Source organism: Symphalangus syndactylus, chromosome 11, assembly GCF_028878055.3.
Source record: "Symphalangus syndactylus isolate Jambi chromosome 11, NHGRI_mSymSyn1-v2.1_pri, whole genome shotgun sequence".
NCBI lineage: Eukaryota > Metazoa > Chordata > Mammalia > Primates > Hylobatidae > Symphalangus > Symphalangus syndactylus.
In genome coordinates, this window is record NC_072433.2 from 25356959 (window position 1) to 25378406 (window position 21448).

Here is a 21448-nt window from a genome sequence, read left to right on the forward strand (position 1 = left end):
TCTCTGATGTCATGTCAAACTCCAACCGGAATACATTGTCCAAAACTCATCCTACCCACCCCACCTAACATGCCTGCTCCTCCCTCCAGGGTTTCTGCCTCAATCAATGAGTCACATAGTCCAGGAATCTGGGCATCATTTACTAGCTCCAGAACAGCAGGACCGCTGACTGCCTGTCCACTACTGTACCCCAGCGCCCACAACAAGGTCTAGTGCCCTGTAACAGTCAACACACACTAGATAAATTATTGATTTCTGTCACCCTACAACCCACTGATCACCTACTCTGCCAATTCTATCTCCTGAATGTTTAAAACAATTATATAACTTAAAATGCTTTATAGTCCAAATTGCTTCATTAAAATAAAAATCAAGAGCCAGGCACAGTGACTCACACCTGTAATTCCAGCACTTTGAGAGGCCAAGGTGGGTGGATCACTTGAGGCCAGGAGTTCGATACCAGCCTGGCCAATGTGGCAAAACCTTGTCTCTACTAAAAATACAAAAATTAGCCGGGTGTGGTAGCACACGCCTATAGTCCCAGCTACTCAGGAGGCTGAGGCATGAGAATTGCCTGAACCCAGGAGGCAGATGTTGTAGTGAGCCGAGATTGCCCCACCATACTCTATCTTGGGCAATACAGTGAGACTGTCTCAAAAAATAATAAAGATTAAAAAAAATAAAAATCAAGCTTTATGGTCCAGTGCATTTTAACAAGTACATCTTGAGGGCCTGGTACTTTGAGTGTGACTGCTAATACATAAGGGCACGGGGTGGGGGAGTCTGAAGCGGGTAGCCACCCCAGGAGCTTCCTAAGCCCTTTCCAAATGAACGACATGGACGGATGAACACACACTGCTCCCTGGGTTGGCTCTCCACAAGCCTCAGCATGTAATCCAGCTCTGGGGAACAGGCAACTTCAGATGCCACTTTTAAAAAGGGCTGAGAGGCCGGGCACGGTGGCTCACACCTGTAATCCCAGCACTTTGGGAGGCCAAGGCAGGCGGATCACGAGGTCAGGAGATCAAGACCATCCTGGCTAACATGGTGAAACCCCGTCTCTACTAAAAATACAAAAAAAAATTAGCCGGGCGTGGTGGCGGGAGCCTGCACTCCCAGCTACTCGGGAGGCTGAGGCAGGAGAATGGTGTGAACCCAGGAGGTGGAGCTTGCAGTGAGCCGAGATCACCCCACTGCACTCCAGCCTGGGCGACAGAGCAAGACTCCGTCTCAAAAAAAAAAAAAAAAAAGGACTGAGAGTAGAACCTTGGAAAGCACACATTTGGAGTAGAAAGAAAGCAACACAGGAGAACCAAGATGAAGAGATATCACTAAGGTCCAGGGAGAGAGTTTCAAGAAGGAAGGAATGGCAGAAGCACCAAAGCCACAGTGGTTAGAGAGGAAAAGCAGAGGAAAGACCACCCAACTTGGCAATGAGGAAGCCACTTGTCAGTCTGCAGGATTGGAAACAAAGTCACATTTACAAGGGATTAGCACGACTGACAATCTACTCACTTAACAAAAATTACTGAACTCCTTTACATGACAGGCCCTGAACAAATAACAGAATGGAATAGTTAATACAACCCACGCAGTGCATGACCTCAGGATGCCTCAGCTGGGTGGGGATACAGACATTAAATACATAACTACATAATGATTTAATGATTGCAGTGGTAAGTGCTATGAAGAAAAAGTATTAAGAAATTGGCCAGGCGTGGTGGTTCGTGCCTATAATCCCAGCATTTTGGGAGGCCGAGGCAGGCAGATCGCTTGAGGTCAGGAGTTCAAGACCAGCCTGGCCAACATAGTGAAACCCCATCCCCACTAAAAATACAAAAATTAGTTGGGTGGTGGTGCATGCCTGTAATATCAGCTACTTAGGAGGCTGATGTGGTGGAAGGATCACTTGAATCCGGGAGGTGGAGGTTGCAATGAGCCGAGGTCATGCCACTGCACTCCAGCCTGGGTGACAGAGCTACTCCGTCTAAAAAAAAAAAAAATTTTTCTTAAATAAGAAATCATATGAGGGGCCTGGCTTAAGCTGAGGTGCATGTGAACAATGCTGCCTGGAGGCAGAGTCAGCACACTGCACGGCCAAGGCTGCCCCACAGGTCAGTCTCCCTGCCGTCAAAATGGATGGATTTTCAAGAATAAATGATCTTGCCAGGTGCAGTGGCTCCCATCTGTGATCCCAGCACTTTGGGAGGCTGAGGCAGGAGGACTGCTTGAGGCCTGGTGTTCAAGACCAGCCTGGGAAACAAAGCAAGACCTAGTTTCTTTTCTTTTCTTTTTTTTTTTTTTTGAGACAGAGTTTTGCTCTTGTTGCCCAGGCTGGAGTGCAATAGTGCAATCTCGGCTCACTGCAACCTTTGTCTCCCGGGTTCAAGCAATTCTCCTGCCTCAGCCTCCCAAATAGCTGGGATTACAGGCATGCACCACCACGCCTAATTTTGTATTTTTAGTAGAAACGGGGTTTCTCCATGTTGGTCAGACTGGTTGTGAACTCCCGACCTCAGGTGATCCGCTCGCCTCGGCCTCCCAAAGTGCTAGGATTACAGGCGTGAGCCACTGCACCCAGCCGCAAGACTTAGTTTCTAATAAAAATTTTAAAAAACAAAAAAATTAGTTGGGTATGGTGGCACCTGCCTGTGGTCCCAGCTACTCAGGAGGCTGAGGCAGGAGGATCACTTGAGCCCAGGAAGTCGAGGCTGCAATGAGCTGTGTTCGCAGCACTGTACTCCAGCCTAGGCAACAGAGTGAGATGGTTTCAAAAATATATAAATGAATCAATCTCCACTCTGACCATAGTGGAATAAGTGGGATCAGGCTTACCCTCCTGCTGTTATCAACTAGAAAACTGGGCAAAATGTATGAAACAAGTGTTTTCAGATGTTGAGCAAGAGGCAACACAGTTTGCTCCCTAAGAAGGGAAACAAACCAAGTAACCCTTACTCTGCCCTGGCTATCAGCCAGGAGACCCTCTCCAGACCACAGTACACGGTAAGAGGTCACGCAGAGCACGGCAGTCTTGCTGAGCTAAACAGACAGGAAACGAGTTCAGGGAAGTGGAAGCAGCTGGAACTTGCCAGGCGGAGAATCAGAGAGGAAGTTACACAGAAAAAAGCCTTCAGAATGCTGCACAGGGTTCCTCTAGGGTCTGTGTTAATACACTCACATACACAGAGGGTAATACTCTGTGAAGCCGAGCAAAGGGTGCATGAGCGATAACAATCTCCGGAGCTCTCAGAGGCCTGGGAAACATTCAAGTTCTGATCAGCCAGACAAGGGAATCCCTGCTGAGCACCTAGAGCTCTCAGCAGACACTCCAGAAAGGTCGCAGTAACTGTCTGGCTAAATAGCCTTAGAGCAGTGGTTCTCAACAGGTGGCAATTTTACACACTCGAGACCAAGGAAGACATGTGGCAGTCTGGAGACATTTTTAGTTGGCAAGAATGGTGGGAGGAGGGGAGTGCTACTGACATCCACTGGGAAGAGGCCAGGGACGCTGCTAAACATCCTACAATGCAAAAGACAGGGTCCACACAAAGAATTATCAAAATGTCACATAGTTGGGGAATGCCAAAATGTCACAGCACTACTGTTGAGAAGGCCTGACTTAAATCTACTCTAACCCTGCTCCAAAGAAAGCTTAAACAAGCCCCAAAAGGATCAATCTGAACTGCAAGTAACCCAACTGCATGCCAAAGTTTAAAAAGCAAAAACAACAAAGTCTAGCACTCAACAATGGGGAATTCCCAACAGCCACAGCATCCAAACAAAAATGATTAGACATGTGAAGAAGAAAAATGTGACCCAGAACAAGGATAAAAATGACTCAAGAGAACAAATCCAGAAAAAGCAAAGATGGTGGGAACAGAAGATAAGGATGTTCAAAAAGCTAAAATAAATGTGCTTATAGGAAACTATGAACATGAGAAAAATGGAAGTTACGAAAAAGAATCAAGTGGAACTTTCAGAGATAAAAAATACAGTATCAAAAATGAGGCCAGGCACAGCGGCTCACGCCTGTAATCCTAGGACTTTGGGATGCTGAGGTGGGAGAATCACTTGAGCCCAGGAATTTGAGACCAGCCTAGGCAACAAACTGAGATCCCATCTCTACAAAAAAAAAAAAAAAAAAATTTAAGTTAGCCAGGCATGGCGGCATGAGCCTGTGGTCCCAGCTACACAGGAGGCTGAAGCAGGAAGACTGCGTGAGCCCAGGAAGTCAAAGCTGCAATGAGCCGTGCTCACACCCCTGCACTCCAGCTTGGGGGACAGGTCAAGACCCTGTCTCAAAAAAAAAAAAAAAAAAGAACAAAAAAGAAAGAGAAATGAAAAGTTTACTAGATATACTTAACAGCATATTAGATGCTGCAAAAGAAACGATCAGTGAATCTAAAGAACTATCCAAGAAATCCCTGTCCATCAACAGGTAGAGGGACAAACAAGTTACGGTACATCTATCTACCGAGTGCTGCTCGGTAACACAAAAGAACGAACCCCCAAGACACGAACACTGTGGAAGAGTCTTACCAGCATCACACTATATAAAACAGAGCACACACACAGAAGAGTACACACTTCTATGATTCCACTTCCTTGAAATCCTAGACAGGCAAATCTAATCTATAATGAAGAAGTCTATGAGCGGGTGCCTAGGACCAGGATATGGAGGGACTGACTAGAAAGGGTCATGAGAAATCTCTTTGGGCATGATGGAGATATTCTATTATCTTGATTATGGTGATGGTGGTTACAAGTGTGTTTATATTTGTCAAAACTCATCAAACTAATGAAAATGGATATTCATTTAATGTAAATCATACTTCAATAATGTTGATTGTAAATGGAATTATTTGTGCACTTTTTTGTTTGTATGTTTTAAAAATAAAAAAGATAGGCCAGGTGCGGTGGCTCACACCTGTAATCCCAGCACTTTCGGAGGCCGAGGCAGGCGGGTCACCTGAGGTCAGGAGTTTGGGACTAGCCTGGCCAACATGGTGAAACCCGGTCTCCACTAAAAATACAAAAATTAGCCGGGCATGGTGGTGCACGCCTGTAATCTCAGCTACTTGGGAGGCTGAATAAGGAGAATCGTTTGAACATGGGAGGCAGAGGTTGCAGTGAGCTGAGATCCTGCCATTGCACTCCAGCCTGGGCAACAGAGTGAGACTCTGTCTCAAATAAATAAATAAATAAGACAGTATCTGCTTCTTTTGTACATGTTTCAGATTCTCCATTAAAAAAAATTGTTAAATGGGAGAATAATGTTGACCTTACATAGAAGCTTCAATTTAGAATCATACTGCATTCTCCAAAACCGTGGTGAAAAAGCCAGGTGCGGTAGTGCACACCTGTAGTCCCAGGTACTTGGGTGGCTGAGATGGGAGGATCACTTTAGCATAAGAGTTTGAGTCCAGCCTGGGCAACATAGTAAGACCCTATCTCCACAAAAAATTAGAAAAAACCCATGGTGTTATCCATAACTTCACCACAGAAGTTTTTCCTTTGCAAATCTTTCAACTATGTTCTCTAAGTGTCAGTGGCATGTGAAATTTTCAAAGACTGAAACAAAGTTCTAGACTATAAAAAAATATTCTGGAGGCCAGGCATGGTGGCTCACACTTATAATCCTAGCACTTTGGGAGACTGAGGCAGGTGGATCACCTGAGGTCAGGGGTTCAAGACCAGCCTGGCCAACATGGTGAAACCCCGTCTCAACTAAAAAATACAAAAATTAGCCAGGTGTGGTGGCAGGCACCTGTAATCACAGCTACCTGGGAGGCTGAGGCAGGAGAATCACTTGTACCCGGGAGGTGGAGGATGCAGTGAGCCAAGATTGCACCACTGCAATGCAGCCTGGGTGACACAGTGAGATTCCGTCTCAAAAAAAAAAAAAAAAAAAAATATGTGTGTGTGTGTGTGTGTACATATACATATTCTGGAAACCTTAAGAGACAATGCTATACAGGAAAATCGTTCATGTTGTATGCAGAGGCAGGATGTCAGAACTAAGTACTCTCGCCATTCTCCTGCCTCAGCCTCCCCAGTAGCTGGGACTACAGATGCCCACCACCACGCCCGGCTAATTTTTTGTATTTTTAGTAGAGATAGAGTTTCACCATGTTAGCCAGGATGGGTGAACCCAGGAGGCGGAGCTTGCAGTGAGGCGAGATAGCGCCACTGCACTCCAGCCTGGGCGACAGAGCGAGACTCCATCTCAAAATAAATAAATAAATAAACAAACAAACAAACAAACAAACAAAGTACTCTCTGCCTGATGAAACTCAGAGTTGAGCTTTGAGCAGTGGCAGTATCGTAGCCAATGAGGTTTAGCCAAGGCGTGATTATTGGTAGTTGAAACTCAAGAGTTGGCTGGGCGCGGTGGCTCACACCTGTAATCCCAGCACTTTGGGAGGCCGAGGCGGGCAGATCACGAGGTCAGGAGATCGAGACCATCCTGGCTAACACAGTGAAACCCCGTCTCTACTAAAAATACAAAAAATTAGCTGGGCGAGGTGGCGGGCACCTGTAGTCCCAGCTACTCGGGAGGCTGAGGCAGGAGAATGGCGTGAACCCCAGGGGGCGGAGCCTGCAGTGAGCCGAGATCACGCCACTGCACTCCAGCCTGGGCGACAGCGAGACTCTGGCTCAAAAAATAAATAAATAAATAAAAAAGAAATAAAAAAGAAACTCAAGAGTTGAGCCCCATAAGAATTCCAACTTGCTTAAAGCAAATGTAGGGTTTGTTTGCGTCTCCATTGCTGGACCTGACTAGCTCTAGTCTACTCCTTCTTGATTAGTTTTAACTAGCAGGAAAATAAACATCAAGAGAAACCAAGTCCTTATTGTCAGAGCCCCACACAGAGAGGCCCCATTTCTATGCTATGACCTAGATTTGTTCCAGGTAACTGGAATAACCCTTTTCCTCTCTCAGACAAGAGCAAGCAAAGTTTTCAACACAGGGTGTGTAAATCTCACCTGAACCTACAGTCACCTCGGTGGAATGCTTGTTGATAACCTTAATCTTATCACTAAAGCCATTTTTCTCCACAATCTTCACAGCAGCATCAGCCATAGGCTTGAAAACCTAGAAAATAGAGCCGAAACCCAAGGAAAAATGAGCAATAAATTAAACAGTAGTCTGACCTTTAAGGTGAGCAAGCTATTATTCCTTGATTCTGGTCCTAGGATATGTAACTTAAATACTTTATTCTCCAAATGTGCATCATGAAAAAGGGCTGAGATTCAGCTGGCTTTAACTTGTGATTATGGACTGTCATTCCGTGCCAGGCACAGCGGGGATGCCGGGGATCCTGAGGAGGCTGCACTACTTAGTAAGAGCAGTAGGTGTCAGTACCACACAAGGGGACGCCAAAAAGCCAGGAAAGGGACTTGCCTCGCAAACCTGGGAGGCGTGCTGTGCCCTCCAGAGGACAGCAAGACTGTAGGTGTGAGTAAGCAGGTCATCCTCTGGGCTCAAAATTGTCCCAAATCCCCACTGTTGGCAGAACACAGCCTCTATTTTCTTATGGTGCAGCAGTGCCTCTTGTCCATGGGGGATACATTTTAAGACCCTTGGTGGATGCTTGAAACCTCAGATAGTACTGACCCTTACATATACTTTTTTTTTTTTTTTTTTTTTTTTTTGCTATACATACGTACTGTTCCGTGGTGGGCAGCTCTATGTAAACCTACCCCAACAGGCCACGGGAGCTGAGAGGTTGAGGAAAGAGACTGGCAAATCCAGCTTCTCAGAAAGACACATTTTATAGAGACGTACAAACAGAAGCCTTGTCTCGGGCAGTGAGACACTGGGCCCCCACACTGTTATGGCTCAGACGCACGGCTTACATACCACAGGGAATCTGACTAAGGGCAGGATTTATGGTAAGTATGTATTTATGATAACATCAAAGTTGTTCTGACCTGAGGGCAGGATTTACATCAAAGTGCATGAAAGCGGAAATTTTAGAGGCATTCCTGAAACTGGGGTTGGTCAGAAGTCAGCATGGAGGATTAGCATTCACAGTGGAGCTGCTTCAGCCTCCAAGCTTACCTGTGACCAGGTTTAATTTATAAATTAGGCACAATAATAAATATAAAAAATAATTTATAAATTAACAACAATAAAAATAGAACAATTATGTAATAATACTCAGAATGGCACACAACTTACAACTTATAAATAATTTCTGGAATTTTCCATTTAATTTCTTTTTCTTTTTGAGAAGGGTCTCACTCTGTTGTCCAGGCTGGAGTCCAGTGGCATGATCACTGCAGCTTCCACCTCCCAGGCTCAAGCAATTTCCCATCTCAACATCCCGAGTAGCTGGGACTACAGGCATAGACCACCATGCCCAGCTACTTTTTGTAGAGGCAGGGTTTTGCCATGTTGCCCAGGCTGGTCTCCAACTCTGGGACTCAAGGTTTCCACCTGTCTCAGCCACCCAAAGTGCTGGGATTACAGGCGTGAGCCACCGCACCTGGCTCCGTTTAGTATTTTTGGACCTCAGTTGACCACAGGTAACTGAAATCACAAAAAGTGAAACCATAGATAAGGGGGAACTACTGCTTTGGAGGCCCTCCACCTTCCCAGTCTTCCTCCCCCACTCCCCCAACAACCAACACTCCAGCCACAACGATCTCATGATCACTAGGCAAGCCTGAGCCTTCCCTGTCCTAGCCCCACCTGCCAAATCAAACCCCACTTCCCAGGGCAGCACGAATCCCCCGTCCAGAAGTCTTCCCTGAACTCTTCGAGTTTCCCTGAACATAAATAAGCACCTCCAACTCTTTGTTTTCAACTTATCCAGTCTAGATTCCACAGCCCCAAGAGCTCTAGCATGTAAAACAAACAGACTCACGTGTGGCCCTACACACGAAGTGGAAACAACAAAATGATAACGAGACTGATTCTGATAAGATTTTCATTTTTTCTAAATTCTTTTCTGTATTTCCCACATTTTCTACCATGAATACTATATGTTTTACTATAATCAAGGGACAAATGCTGTCTCCTTTCGTAAAGAGTACATATGTGAGCAGCTCCAGTTGTGCAATTGATTAGCGTGCAGTACTTACATGGAATACACACATGCTCTGCATGTTCTGCTAGAAAAATCTTCATCATCTATTTCAAATTATTTCTAGGATTTGCCTTGATGTTTGTAGACGTGGTCTGAGGGCCTTAAACCCTAGTTCTCACCAATCACTTTGCCTCCACCCTGACAATATCCAAAGCCAGTGTCGTCCCTCACCCCTGCTGCCTTCTGACTCATCAGTCACCTCTCCCTGAACCTGCAGGCTGGTACCTTCACACCTCCTTCTCCTCAGCCCATCAAGAAGCTCAAGATCTCACCCAAAACACTACCAGGAGTGGACACTGAAGATGACTTCCCGACATCCATTCTGTGTCCTCCCTCTCTCCTGAAATCAGGTAAGGGTGCAGCGTGGGGAACTGACCTTTGCAGTGGTGCACTTGTCTGAGCTAAGAGTAACTGAATCCCTCTTGCCAGAGATGAGTTAAGAAATGAGATTTAACCTCATTCTAGCTGATGGTACCCAAGGAGAGGTTTGCTATGATAGAAATTCCTGGGAAAGTTCTTCCTTCTTACTTTTGAAAAAGAGAAACAAGGCAGGGCGCGGTGGTTCACACCTGTAATCCCAGCACGTTGGGAGGCTGAGCTGGGGGGATCACTTGAGATCAGGAATTCAAGACCAGCCTGGCCAACATGGCGAAACCCTATCTCTACTAAAAATACAAAAATTAGCCAGGTGCAGTGGTACACACCTGTAACCCCAGCTATTTGGGAGGCTGAGACAAGAGAATTGCTTGAACCCAGGAGGCGGAGGTTGCGGTGAGTAGAGATCACGCCCCTAAAAAGATAGCAAAAAACTACTCTACCTTAAGCCACTGTCATTTTGAGGCTTTGTTATTTCCAACTCAATCACTACATGAACCCAGTTTTGTAGGGAAAGTATTTATATACATGCTCCCTGCCTGCTCCCAAAACTTGGAAGAATATACACCAAAATGTTAACAGTACTTAACTTTGGGTCAACATACTATTTTTATTTGGTATTTACCAAATTTCCTACAATAATATGCATTATTTGTTTTATGAGAAAAATAACATGTTTAATTTTTAATTTTGTTTGGTTTTTAATTTTTCTTGCTCTGTGGGCTCAAGCTGTTTAATGTTTTATTAAAGAAATGACAAATTGGTAAACATAAGAGAGCTGGCTGTGTAGGGACATTTAAGGTAGTGGTTCTCAACCTTGCCGCACATTCCAAAGTCCCAAGGCTCAGGCCTCACCCCAGAAAAGTTAAATCAAAATCTGTTAGGGCTGGGGACTAGCCATAAGGTTTTTTTGTTTTGTTTTGTTTTGTTTTGTTTTGAGATGGAGTCTCACTCTGCCGCCCAGGCTGGAGTGCAGTGGCGCGATCTCGGCTCACTGTAACCTCTGCCTCCCGGGTTTAAGCGATTCTCTTGCCTCAGCCTCCTGAGTAGCTGGGATTACAGGCGCGCATCACCACACCCGGCTAATTTTTGTATTTTTAGTAGAGATGGAGTTTCACCATGTTGGTCAGGCTGGTCTTGAACTCCTGACCTCATGATCCACTCGCCTCGGCCTCCCAAAGTGCTGGGATTACAGGAGTGAGACACTGTGCCCAGCCTTTGTTTCGTTTTGATTTTTTTGAGATAAAGTCTCACTCTGTCACCCAGGCTGGAGTGTGGTGGTGTGGGGGCATGTATTTAAATACTTTCCCCTACAAAACTGAGTTCATATACTGATTAGTTGGAAACAACAAAGTCCCACAATAACTGGCTTAAACAAGGTAGAAGTAATTTTTTGCTTTCTCACATAAAGTCCAAATCATGGCTCACTGTAGCCTTGACTTTCTGGGCTCAAGAGATCTTCCCACCTCAGCCTCAAGAATAGCTGGAACACAGGCACGTGCCACCATGCCCGGCTAATATTTAAGTTTTTCTGTGGAGATGGGATCTCACTATGTTGCCCAGGCTGGTCTCAAACTCCTGGGCTCAAGCAATTCTCTTGCCTTAGCCTCCCGAAGTGCTGGGACTACAGGCGTGAGCCACTGTGCCCAGCCTGTAAGTATTTTTTAAAGCTCCTAGTGATTCTGATGTGCAGCCTAGGCTGACAGAGGAGAAAACTAGCTCCTGGAGGAAGGAACTGTGTCTGACTCATCTCTGCATGCTCAGAGCCTGGCTCTGTGCTTGGCACAGAATGAGCACTCCATGAATGTTTGTGAAGGAACAGATGGGGAAAGTGCAAGAGCATAGGGAACTTCCCATGCAAGATGCAGGACACAAACCTGAAGGGAATGGCTTACCTCGATGGCATAGCAGAAGTCGGCGCCTGCTGTGACCGCCATCATTGACAAGAGTCCCGTGCCAGTGCCAATGTCGAGAACCAAGGCCTTCTGTCCTCTGTTCTTCACCCTGCTCACGGCAGCCCAGATACCTTGGTAGTATTTTACATTCTAAGGAAGACATGGCCGTCACTTACTACCAGTTATTGTAAGTAAGTGGAAAGGTGCTTTGCAAAGTTCTAGAATCACAGCTGGCAGTGGCAGTGCAAGTCAGGGCCCTATGGCCTTTCTGGCCCCTGGCGGAACAGCTCTGGCTGAGTTGGGTAGGTCTTGTGAGTCAGCCCCTTGCCCTTTATTAAGCGACTGTCCCTGCTCCACACTCACTCTTCTATCCCCTACTAAGTGATGCCAGAGCCCTGCAAACCATGTTCTCCTTTTTCCAACTGTTAGGTACAGCCAAAGGGGGGACCAAAGAGGGCGACTGGAAGGTAGGAGGACAGAGCAGGCTTGCTCCTTTCTGCATGCTGCTGCTCTCATCAGGGTCCTCTCAGTAGGGGCAGTTGATTGCAGACTCCAGCTTCTCCCAGTGATCCCATAACCAGCTCCTTGGGCCCCTCAGAGCTGCAGCCGTACTTGGACAGTGGTCCACAGGATCTCTCCTCAATGCTTGTGGCTTCTGGAAATCCTAATCTTCTCGTTTAGTTTCTCAGTCCTAGGCAAGGTAACTGCTCCCTGCAATCTCTACTGCTAGGTTACTCAGCGTTCCCATTTGCTTTCTAGCCCTCCCACAGCTGGGTAGCCAGCTCCTTGTGTTAAAGCCGCTCTGCTGCAATATGTATGGCTTGTTTTCCTTTACCGACTCTAACTCAGAGAGCTTCACTAAAAAGTATTTTCCCCATCAGAAAATAACTTCTTTGCATCTTGAAGATTTTTACTTCTGGTCTTTAGTAAACAGATACATCTTTCATCTATAATGGTCTGACTCAATAGGCACAGTGACCCTTCTGTTGAAAATAACTAAAGATGATGGAAAAAATATGTGCAAATCTTTTAAATAGACTGATGACCTGCCAAGTTAGTAAGAAATATTAAGAGGCTATTAAAATTTAAGGTAATTTGTTAAATAACAGTAGACAGCTAATATAGAACTGGCATCAAAAGGGTGATATCCTCTGACCACAATGCAAAACAAGTTAGAAATCTTAATATCAGAAACACAACTAAAGAAAAAAAAATTTTCAAACATTAAGAAACACACTTCTAAACTGATAGGCAAAAGACTAAATCAGACTGGAATTAGAAAATATCTAGAATTGAATATTCTTTAGAATTACCAGGCCAGGTGCGGTGACTCACGTCTGTAATCCCAGCACTTTGGGAGGCTGAGGCGGGTGGATCACCTGAGGTCAGGAGTTGGAGACCAATCTGGCCAACATGGTGAAACCTCGTCTCTACTAAAGATACAAAAAATTAGTTGGGCATGGTGGCGCATGCCTATAACCCCAGATATTCGGGAGGCTAAGGCAGGAGAATCACTTGAACTCGGGAGGTGGAGGTTGCAGTGAGCTGAGATCACACCACTGCACTAAAGCCTGGCAACAGAGGGAGACTCATTCTTGTTTAAAAAAAAAAAAAAAAAAAAAAAAGAAGAAGAAATGACATTGCCTCTGAGGTAAAGCACAAAAATGTTTAGTCTGGGTGAAATAATTTTTCACAGAAATATAGAACTATTTCACTGTTAAAGTAAGTGCATTTATGTCTCAGATACAATCAGTATGACCGTTTATGTTATGTGTTTTTACAATTTTTTTTTTTTTTTTTTTGAGACGGAGTCTCCCTCTGTGGCCCAGGTTGGAGTGCAGTGGCGCTATCTCGGCTCACTGCAAGCTCCTCCTCCCAGGTTCACGCCATTCTCCTGCATCAGCCTCCTGAGTAGCTGGGATTATGGGCCCTGCCCACCACCACGCCTAGCTTTTTTTTGTATTTTTACTAGAGACGGGGTTTCACCATGTTAGCCAGGATGGTCTCAATCTCCTGACCTCGTGATCCACCTGCCTCGGCCTCCCAAAGTGCTGGGATTACAGGCATGAGCCATTGTGCCTGGCCTTGTTTTATTTATTTTTTAAGTTAAAAAAAAATTGATGAACAGCATCCTCAATTGTAAACCAGGGATGGCACAGCCTTCACTTTAACGATGCCATTAAATTAGCTGTCACTTTTTAATGACCCAGTTTTGAAGATACTACAGTGAATCTGGAACCCTTTTTTAAGGCAATGTGGCAGTGTCTATCAAGAATCACACCTATGTTCATAACCCTAGACTAGAACAAAGATATACACACGGTAAACAAGCACATGATGGCCGGGTGCGGTGGCTCATGCCTGTAATCCCAGCACTTTGGGAGGCCAAGGCGGGTGGATCCCTTGACCTCAGGGGATCAAGACCAGCCTGGGCAATACAGCGAAACTCCGTCTCTACAAAACATACAAAAATTAGCCGGGCGTGGTGGCATGCCTGTAGTCCCAGCTACTGGGAAGGCTGAGGTTGGAGGATCACTTAAGCCCGAGAAGTCGAGGCTGCAGTGGAGCCGAGATCACACCACTGCACTGGGCAACAGAGACCTGGTCTCAAAAAAATAAAATTAAAATTAAAAATGGAAATTAAAACTACAGTGAAGGCCAGGCATCATGGCATGCACCTGTAATCCCAGGTTATAATCCCAATACTAGGTATAATCCCAATACTTAGGCAGGTTGAGGCAGAAGAATCGCTTGAACTCGGGAGACTGAGGCTGCAGTGAGCCAAGATCTCGCCACTGCACTCTAGCCTGGGTGACAGAGAGAGACTCTACCTCAAAAAAAAAAAAAAAAAAATGTTGAACTCAGAAGCCCAGAGGATGGTACCTGCTGAGGGAGAGGATCTGATGTTTCAGTCAGACAGGATGAATAAGTTCTGGAGATCTGCTGAACGGCATTGTGAGCTATAGTTAATAATGTACACTTAAAAATTACTAAGTGAGTAGATCTTAAATGTTCTCACCACACACAAAAATGTATGAGGTAGTAGATATGTTAATTAGCTTACTTCAATCATTTTACACCATACACATATATTCACCACACTGTATACCATAAACACAGACCATTTTTATTTGTCAGTTCTATCTTGATAAAGCTGGGAGATTAAACAACAAAAACAGAGCCAGAAGTAGGACCCAGCCTCCCAACTGATTTCCTGACCTCTACACCATATGCCTCTCAGTATCATTTAACATCATGACCCCCAGGGATTTTTAACCTTCTTGTAATCCAAGACTTCAAAACACCCCACATCAAGATAATAGTTTCCTTTTACACTTACTCTGTCTTTGTCATGTAGCATATCTGCATAGGATGACCTAAAAAACAAAAAAGACAGTCAGTAACCTTTGCATGATACACATCAACACATGAGAGTATTCACATATATAAACACATTCCTAAACAGATAGAACAAACGTGCCACCTATTTTAAACTATTTTTTGGTTGTCTTTTTTATTTATTTTTTTGAGACAGGGTCTCACCCCATCACCCAGGCTGGAGTACAGTGGTGCGATCTCGGCTCACTGCAACCTCTGCCTCCCAAGTTCAAGCAATTCTCATGCCTCAGCCTCCCAGGTAGCTGGGATTACAGGCGCTCACCACCATGCCTGGTTAATTTTTGTATTTTCATTAGAGATGGGGTTTCACCATGTTGGCCAGGCTGATCTCGAACTCCTGACCTCAAGTGATCCACCCACCTTGGCCTCCTAAAGTGCCGGGATTATAGGTGTGAGCCACCGTGCCTGGCCTATTTTTTTGTTTATTTTTAGAAACAGGGTCTCGCTATGTCACCCAGGCTGGAGTGCAGAGGCTATGAACAGCCTCAACCATCGGGCACTGCAGCCTTCAACTCCTTAGCTCAAGAGATCCTCTTGCCTCAGCAGAACTACAAGCATCCGTTGCTGCACCTGGCCACTTTATTTTAATAGAGTTTCAAGCTGTTAGTCTCTAGTGCTGCAGAAAAAAAGTCTCAGTGAAAGATGTTCTCAGACCTAAAAATGCTCCAGTAGTTAGCTGCTGGGAACAGGCCCCCAAATCTGGCCAAAAACAGGCCCCAAAACTGGCCATAAACAAAATCTCTGCAGCACTGTGACATTCTCGTGACGGCTATGACGCCCACACTGAAGGTCGTGGGTTTACCGGAATGAGGGCAAGGAACACCTGGCCCACCCAGGGCAGTTTTCGCTTAAGGCATTCCTGAACCACAAACAATAGCATGAGTGATCTGTGCCTTAAGGACATGTTCCTGCTGCAGATAACTAGCCAGAGCCCATCCCTTTGTTTCCCGTTTTAATCTATAGGAACAATGTTTATCACTGGCTTGCTGTCAATAAATACGCAGGTAAAGTTCTGTTCTTGGCTGTCAGCTCTGAAGGCTGTCAGCCCCCCGATTCCCACTCTGCACTCTATATTTCTGTGTGTGTCTTTAATTCCTCTAGCGCCGCTGGGTTAGGATCTCGACGACTGAGCTGGTCTCGGCAGTTAGCCCTGTCACAGTAATTCCACAGCCACTAGCATCTTGATCTTGTTATATGCGATACATTTTCCTCCTCAGGAAAAATTCAGACTCAATCTGCCTAATACTTGACCTAACCTTGCTTACATCTGTGCCTGGGGATAACCACTGATGTAGTAGCATTAAGGAGAGCAGCCAGGGAAAGAGAAGCACTCACACACACCCACTGTATATGTGACAGGTACCCCACTGGGCACGTTCACTTAACATCATCAGGGAAAACTAAAGAGTTCACCAATACCGTACTAAAGGGAGGGGAGTCACTTCTCCATATTTCCTACTTCAGTAATTCACACACTGAAAACCCTCAGGCGGGGTCAGGATGAGCACCCAGAACTAGGCAGGCCCTCCCACACTTTCTGAGAATTCAAGGGGACAGCTAAGGAGCTCACATTAAAACAGAGGCCCTCCAGCCTTGGGTCAACACTAGAATCACTAGAAAGCTTACTTGAAATGCAGAGTCCCAGAACACACATGAACACACACACACACACACTCTCTCTCACTCTTATTGAGAAGGCTGGGCTAATGTGCTCCAGGCAATTGTGCCACAGGTGGTCCACATTCCACATTTTGAAGAGCGGTGCACTGAAAGAAGGGTTTTTTTTTTTTTTTTTTTTTAATGGCACATCAAGGTTTTATATCTGAAGCCAGCTATGGATGCTTAGCTGAAATGTAGTCCTTTCTACCTCTGCTCACTATTTAAAAGGCATCTCACTCACCACCTTCCTGGCCTCTTCACACACTTACTGCCCACCACTCCACTGACATCACTCTCGGTAACCACAACCAGCTCACTCCTGCAGCTGATGTCAGTCATCAGGATCTGGGACTTCCCAGTGCCTCTGACCTTGCTAGACACTTCCTCTTTCTTCCTTTCCATGCTGGCCATCTCCCTCGCCCTTCTCCTTTTGCCTCCTCAGCTATTCCGGGATTCCTTCTTCAGCCCTCTACCTTTCGCATTCCACACCCCTTGAGAGACTGCAACCTCTCCCAGTTTCAGTTTCAACAACTACAAATTCTGTCTCCAGACCCAAAATTCTATTTGCCATTGGCATCTCTATGTGGATGTCCAAACCTAAACGCCTAATCTCCATTGTGTTCCTCTCCCCCACACCACCCATTCCTCCCTTGCAGGCCCCATCCACTTTGTCATTCTAACCAGAAGTCTTGGTGCTTCTTGAATCTTCTCTCTCCCTCCATCATATCCAGTGAGTTACCAAACTCAAACTCCCCCAGCTGTCTCCTCTGGGAATATGCAGCTCTGGGACTACAATATCCCCAAATGCTCTCCTTTGCACACCACTCTCAGTGAGTGTTCCAAAATGCAATCCAATCCTCTTTCTCTCCTGTTTAATATATCACTCAGAAAATAACGTCCAGGCCTGGCGCAGTGGCTCACACCTGCAGTCCCAGCACTTAGCGAGGCAGAGGCGGGTGGATCACCTGAGGTCAGGAGTTCAAGACCAGCCTGGCCAACAGGTGATACCCCGTCTCTACTAAAAAATACAAAAATTAGCCAGGTGTGGTGGCAGGTGCCTGTAATCCCAGCTACCTAGGAGGCTGAGGCAAGAGAATCACTTGAACCTGGGAGACAGAGATTGCAGTGAGCCGAGACTATGCCACTGCACTCCAGCCAAGGCAACAAAGTCTCCGTCTCAACAACAACAAAACAAGAAAATAATGTCCAAAATGTTTAGAAATATTTTAAGCCGGCCGGGCGCGGTGGCTCACGCTTGTAATCCCAGCACTTTGGGAGGCCGAGGTGGGCGGATCACGAGGTCAGGAGATCGAGACCACAGTGAAACCCCGTCTCTACTAAAAATACAAAAAAAATTAGCCAGGCGTGGTGGCGGGCGCCTGTAGTCCCAGCTACTCGGAGAGGCTGAGGCAGGAGAATGGCGTGAACCCGGGAGGCGGAGCTTGCAGTGAGCCGAGATCAAGCCACTGCACTCCAGCCTGGGCGACAGAGCGAGACTCCGTCTCAAAAAAAAAAAAAAAAAAATATTTTAAGCCCTAGCCGGGCGCAGTGGCTCACGCCTGTAATCCCAGCACTTTGGGAGGCTGAGGCGGGCGGATCACAAAGTCAGGAGATTGAGATCATCCTGGCTAACACAGTGAAACCCCGTCTCTATTAAAAATACAAAAAATTAGCCAGGCGTGGCAGTGGGCACCTGTAGTCCCAGCTACTCAGGAGGCTGAGGCGGGAGAATGGTGTGAACCCAGGAGGCAGAGCTTGCAGTGGAGATCACGCCACTGCACTCTAGCCTGGGCAACAGAGCAGGACTCCGTCTCAAAAAAAAGAAAAAAAAGGAAATATTTTAAGCCCTAATTCTGCACCAGACACTGTATTACATTTAATCATCAAACAATTCTAAGATAATTCTATTATACTGTGAGATAATGTATTATTATATTGAAGTATATATTATTTTATATTAAGGCTCAGAGAAGTAACTTGGCCAAGAGAGTAAAGAAGTGGCAGAGCTTGGACTTAAACTCATGTTCCTCTTCCTGCATTTTGCTACCACCCTTTACAAAATGACCCTGCCTATGCTTTCAGCAGCCTCTCTTACCGTAGTACTTTTGTACCACACTCCAGCTGCACTAAACTGCTAGCTGCTCCCCAAACTAGCCCATCTGTGTGTTTTTTTTGTTTTTTTTGTTTGTTTTTTTGAGACAGAGTTTAGCTCTCGTTGCCGAGGCTGGAGTGCAATGGCGGGATCTCGGCTCACGGCAACCTCCGCCTCACAGGTTCAAGTGATTCTCCTACCTCAGCCTCCCGAACAGCTGGGATTACAGGCATGCGCCACCACACCTAGCTAATTTTGTATTTTTAGTAGAGGTGGGGTTTCTCCATGTTGGTCATGCTGGTCTCCAACTCCCGACCTCAGGTGATCCGCCTGCCTTGGCCTCCCAAAGTGATGGGATTACAGGCATGAGCCACCGTGCCCGGCCTGTTTTTGGTCTTTTTTTTGTTTGTTTGTGAGACAGTGTTTTACTATGTTGAACTTGTGGGCACAAGCAATCCTCCTGCCTTGGCCTCCCAAGTAGCTGGGACTACAGGTGTGGGCCACTGCACCCAGCCACAAACTGGCTCATCTGAAAGCTTACATGTAATCCCTGCTGCTCAGACTTCACCTTCTCTTCCTTTAGAACTGAGAAATTATTCGAACATTACCTCCCACCCCAAGTCCAGCTGGTTCTTGCTGTTTCCATGACCTCTTGTGCCTTTATCTCACTGTGCTGTAATTTTTTTTTTTTTTTTTTTTTTTTTTTGAGACACAGTCTCACTGTTACCCAGGCTGGAGTGCAGTGGCACAACCTTGGCTCACTGCAACCTCCACCTCTCGAGTTCAAGTGATTTTCCTGCCTCAGCCTCCCGAGTACCTGGGATTACAGGTGCCCACCACCACTCCCAGCTAATTTTTTTTTGCAGAGACGGGGGCTTCACCGTGTTGGCCAGGCTGATCTCGAACTCCTGACCCTCAAGTGATCAGCCCCCTCCTCCCCCCGCCCACCCTTTGCCTCCCAAAGTGCTGGGATTACGGGCGTGAGCCACCGTGCCTGGCTTTTGTGCTGTAATTTTGTACATGCCCGTCTCTTCCACAAAACTGCATGGTCCTTGAAGATAAGAACAGGATGTTCATCTGGTATCCACAGCCTTAGCACAACGCTGGCATACTGAATGCACTTAACGATTGCTACATAACAACTCACATACTTTTTTTTTTGAGACAGAGTTTCACTCTTGTTGCCCAGGCTGGAGTGCAATGGCGCGATCTCGGCTCAACACAACCTCTGCCTCCCAGGCTCAAGTGATTCTCCTGCCTCAGCCTTCCAAGTAAGCTGGGATTACAGGCATGAGCCACCAAGCCCAGCTAATTTTTGTATTTTTAGTAGAAACGGTGTTTCTCCATGTTGGTCAGGCTGGTCTCAAACTCCCGACCTCAGGTGATCTGGCCACCTTGGCCTCCCAAAGTGCTAGGATTAGAGGCGTGAGCCACTGTGCCTGGCCAACAACTCATATACTTTTAAATATTTCTTCTAAGGGAAAAAAACCATTTTCATTTTTTTCATTCAAAAGAATTTAACCATATGATGAACATGTCACCATTTCAGTAAGGCAAGTAAATGATTCAACTTCATCAACACTACTGAGGCTTGGGTTTTCTTTACTCCATTTAACAGATGCTGAGGCTCTGCCTAAGGCTGCTAAATAATGTCTGACTCTCCAAACAGGCAAAACTTTGCCTAAATGCCACATATACCTACCTGGCTGAGCAGACCTGCTCAGGACCAACACCAGCCCTCATCATAAGCACTGGGTGACAGCCTAGCCCACGCTCAGACTGGATCCCAAGGCATCTGCTTTGAGATCAAGTGCCCCACCCAGCTGCAGCCTGCTGTAAACCAACCCAGTACCTTGCAATCTCCTGGTGGTAATCATAGTGTTCATCCTCCTCCAGCCACTCCACAGACCCCGTGGTTGGATTGGCCCGACTGCAGAAGATCTTCATGGTGCCCACTAGCTCCCCAGTTTTAGCACAGAAAAGCAGCCTTGCCAATTGAGTTCCTGTGGACAAGTCTGACTGTCAGAAATCTATTAACATCAGAAGGAAACAGGAGGTATATAAACAAACGAACAGAAAAAAATCTATTAACAGCATAATGCCCCAAAATTTGGAGGGGGGAAGGGGAGACAAAAGGGAAAAAAAAATCAAGAAACTGACAAAAATGTCAAAGCCACTGACAGTATTTGTTAATCAGTATTGTAAATGTTTCCAGCAGGAGTTACTTGGTTTTATATTCAGCATATAACATTAAAAAACTGCAACAGATTTATACAGATGTGTGGAAACTTTAGCAGGCTTCGGTGCTTCCAAAAGGGTCAAATGAGGTTCATCTAGGTGCAGCCCTCAAGGCTGGGAGGAGAAGAGATGGGGTACTGGTAAAGAAGTGCCACCAATACTGCCTTCGTATACTGAATCCTTAGCTTAAGGAAAAATATGAAGATAGAGCAAGTCAAACCAGGAAAACTTTCATCTAAACAATAAATCACAGCCGCACATAAACCTAAAAATGGATAATCCCAGGAATATAATGATGAGCAAAAACAGCAAATCACACAACACATGCAATACAATTCCATTTCTATGAAATTTATAGCTATGCAAAATGGAATGATACGTTCTTCAGGGATCACACTAAAAAGCATAGCAAGGAATCAGGATAGTTCACTTCTAAAAGAGATGGGAAAGAGATGGGATCAAGGAGGGGTACTCAGTGGACTTCAAAACTATTGTTCTTTTTCTTAAATTGGGTGGTGGGAGCATAAATGTTCACGATATTAGCATTCTTATTTTTATTTTTTTAAAAAAGATGGAGTCTCATTATGTTGCCCAGGCTGGACTCAAATTCCTGGGCTCAAGCATTCCTCCTGCCTCAGCCTCTCCAGTAGTTGGGACTACAAGTGAGTGCCCCCACCCAGCTAATACTAGCATTC

At 45.7% G+C, this 21448-nt stretch overlaps 1 protein-coding gene and 1 pseudogene across 25 annotated transcripts in view; one reads left to right on the forward strand and one right to left on the reverse strand.

Annotated features, from left to right (window-relative positions):
- The window catches only part of PRMT7 (protein arginine methyltransferase 7), a 54251-nt gene that overhangs the window by 28511 nt on the left and 4292 nt on the right, over positions 1 to 21448 (reverse strand). For 13 of the 25 annotated variants that reach the window (XM_063611598.1, XM_063611616.1, XM_063611611.1 and 10 more), the window contains exons 2-5: positions 20368 to 20518; positions 14706 to 14742; positions 11366 to 11515; positions 6988 to 7096 (exon numbers count right to left, since the gene is read on the reverse strand). In XM_063611598.1, coding sequence (XP_063467668.1) covers positions 6988 to 7096; positions 11366 to 11515; positions 14706 to 14742; positions 20368 to 20462 — 391 coding nt within the window. In that variant the 5' untranslated portion in view covers positions 20463 to 20518. Of the gene's footprint in view, positions 1 to 6987; positions 7097 to 11365; positions 11516 to 12678; positions 12796 to 14089; positions 14193 to 14705; positions 14743 to 20367; positions 20546 to 21448 lie in introns of all 25 variants that reach the window. The other 12 variants (XM_063611615.1, XM_063611608.1, XM_063611613.1 and 9 more) reach the window with 5 other exon arrangements.
- On the forward strand, positions 6303 to 6374 carry LOC129457974 (uncharacterized; annotated as a pseudogene).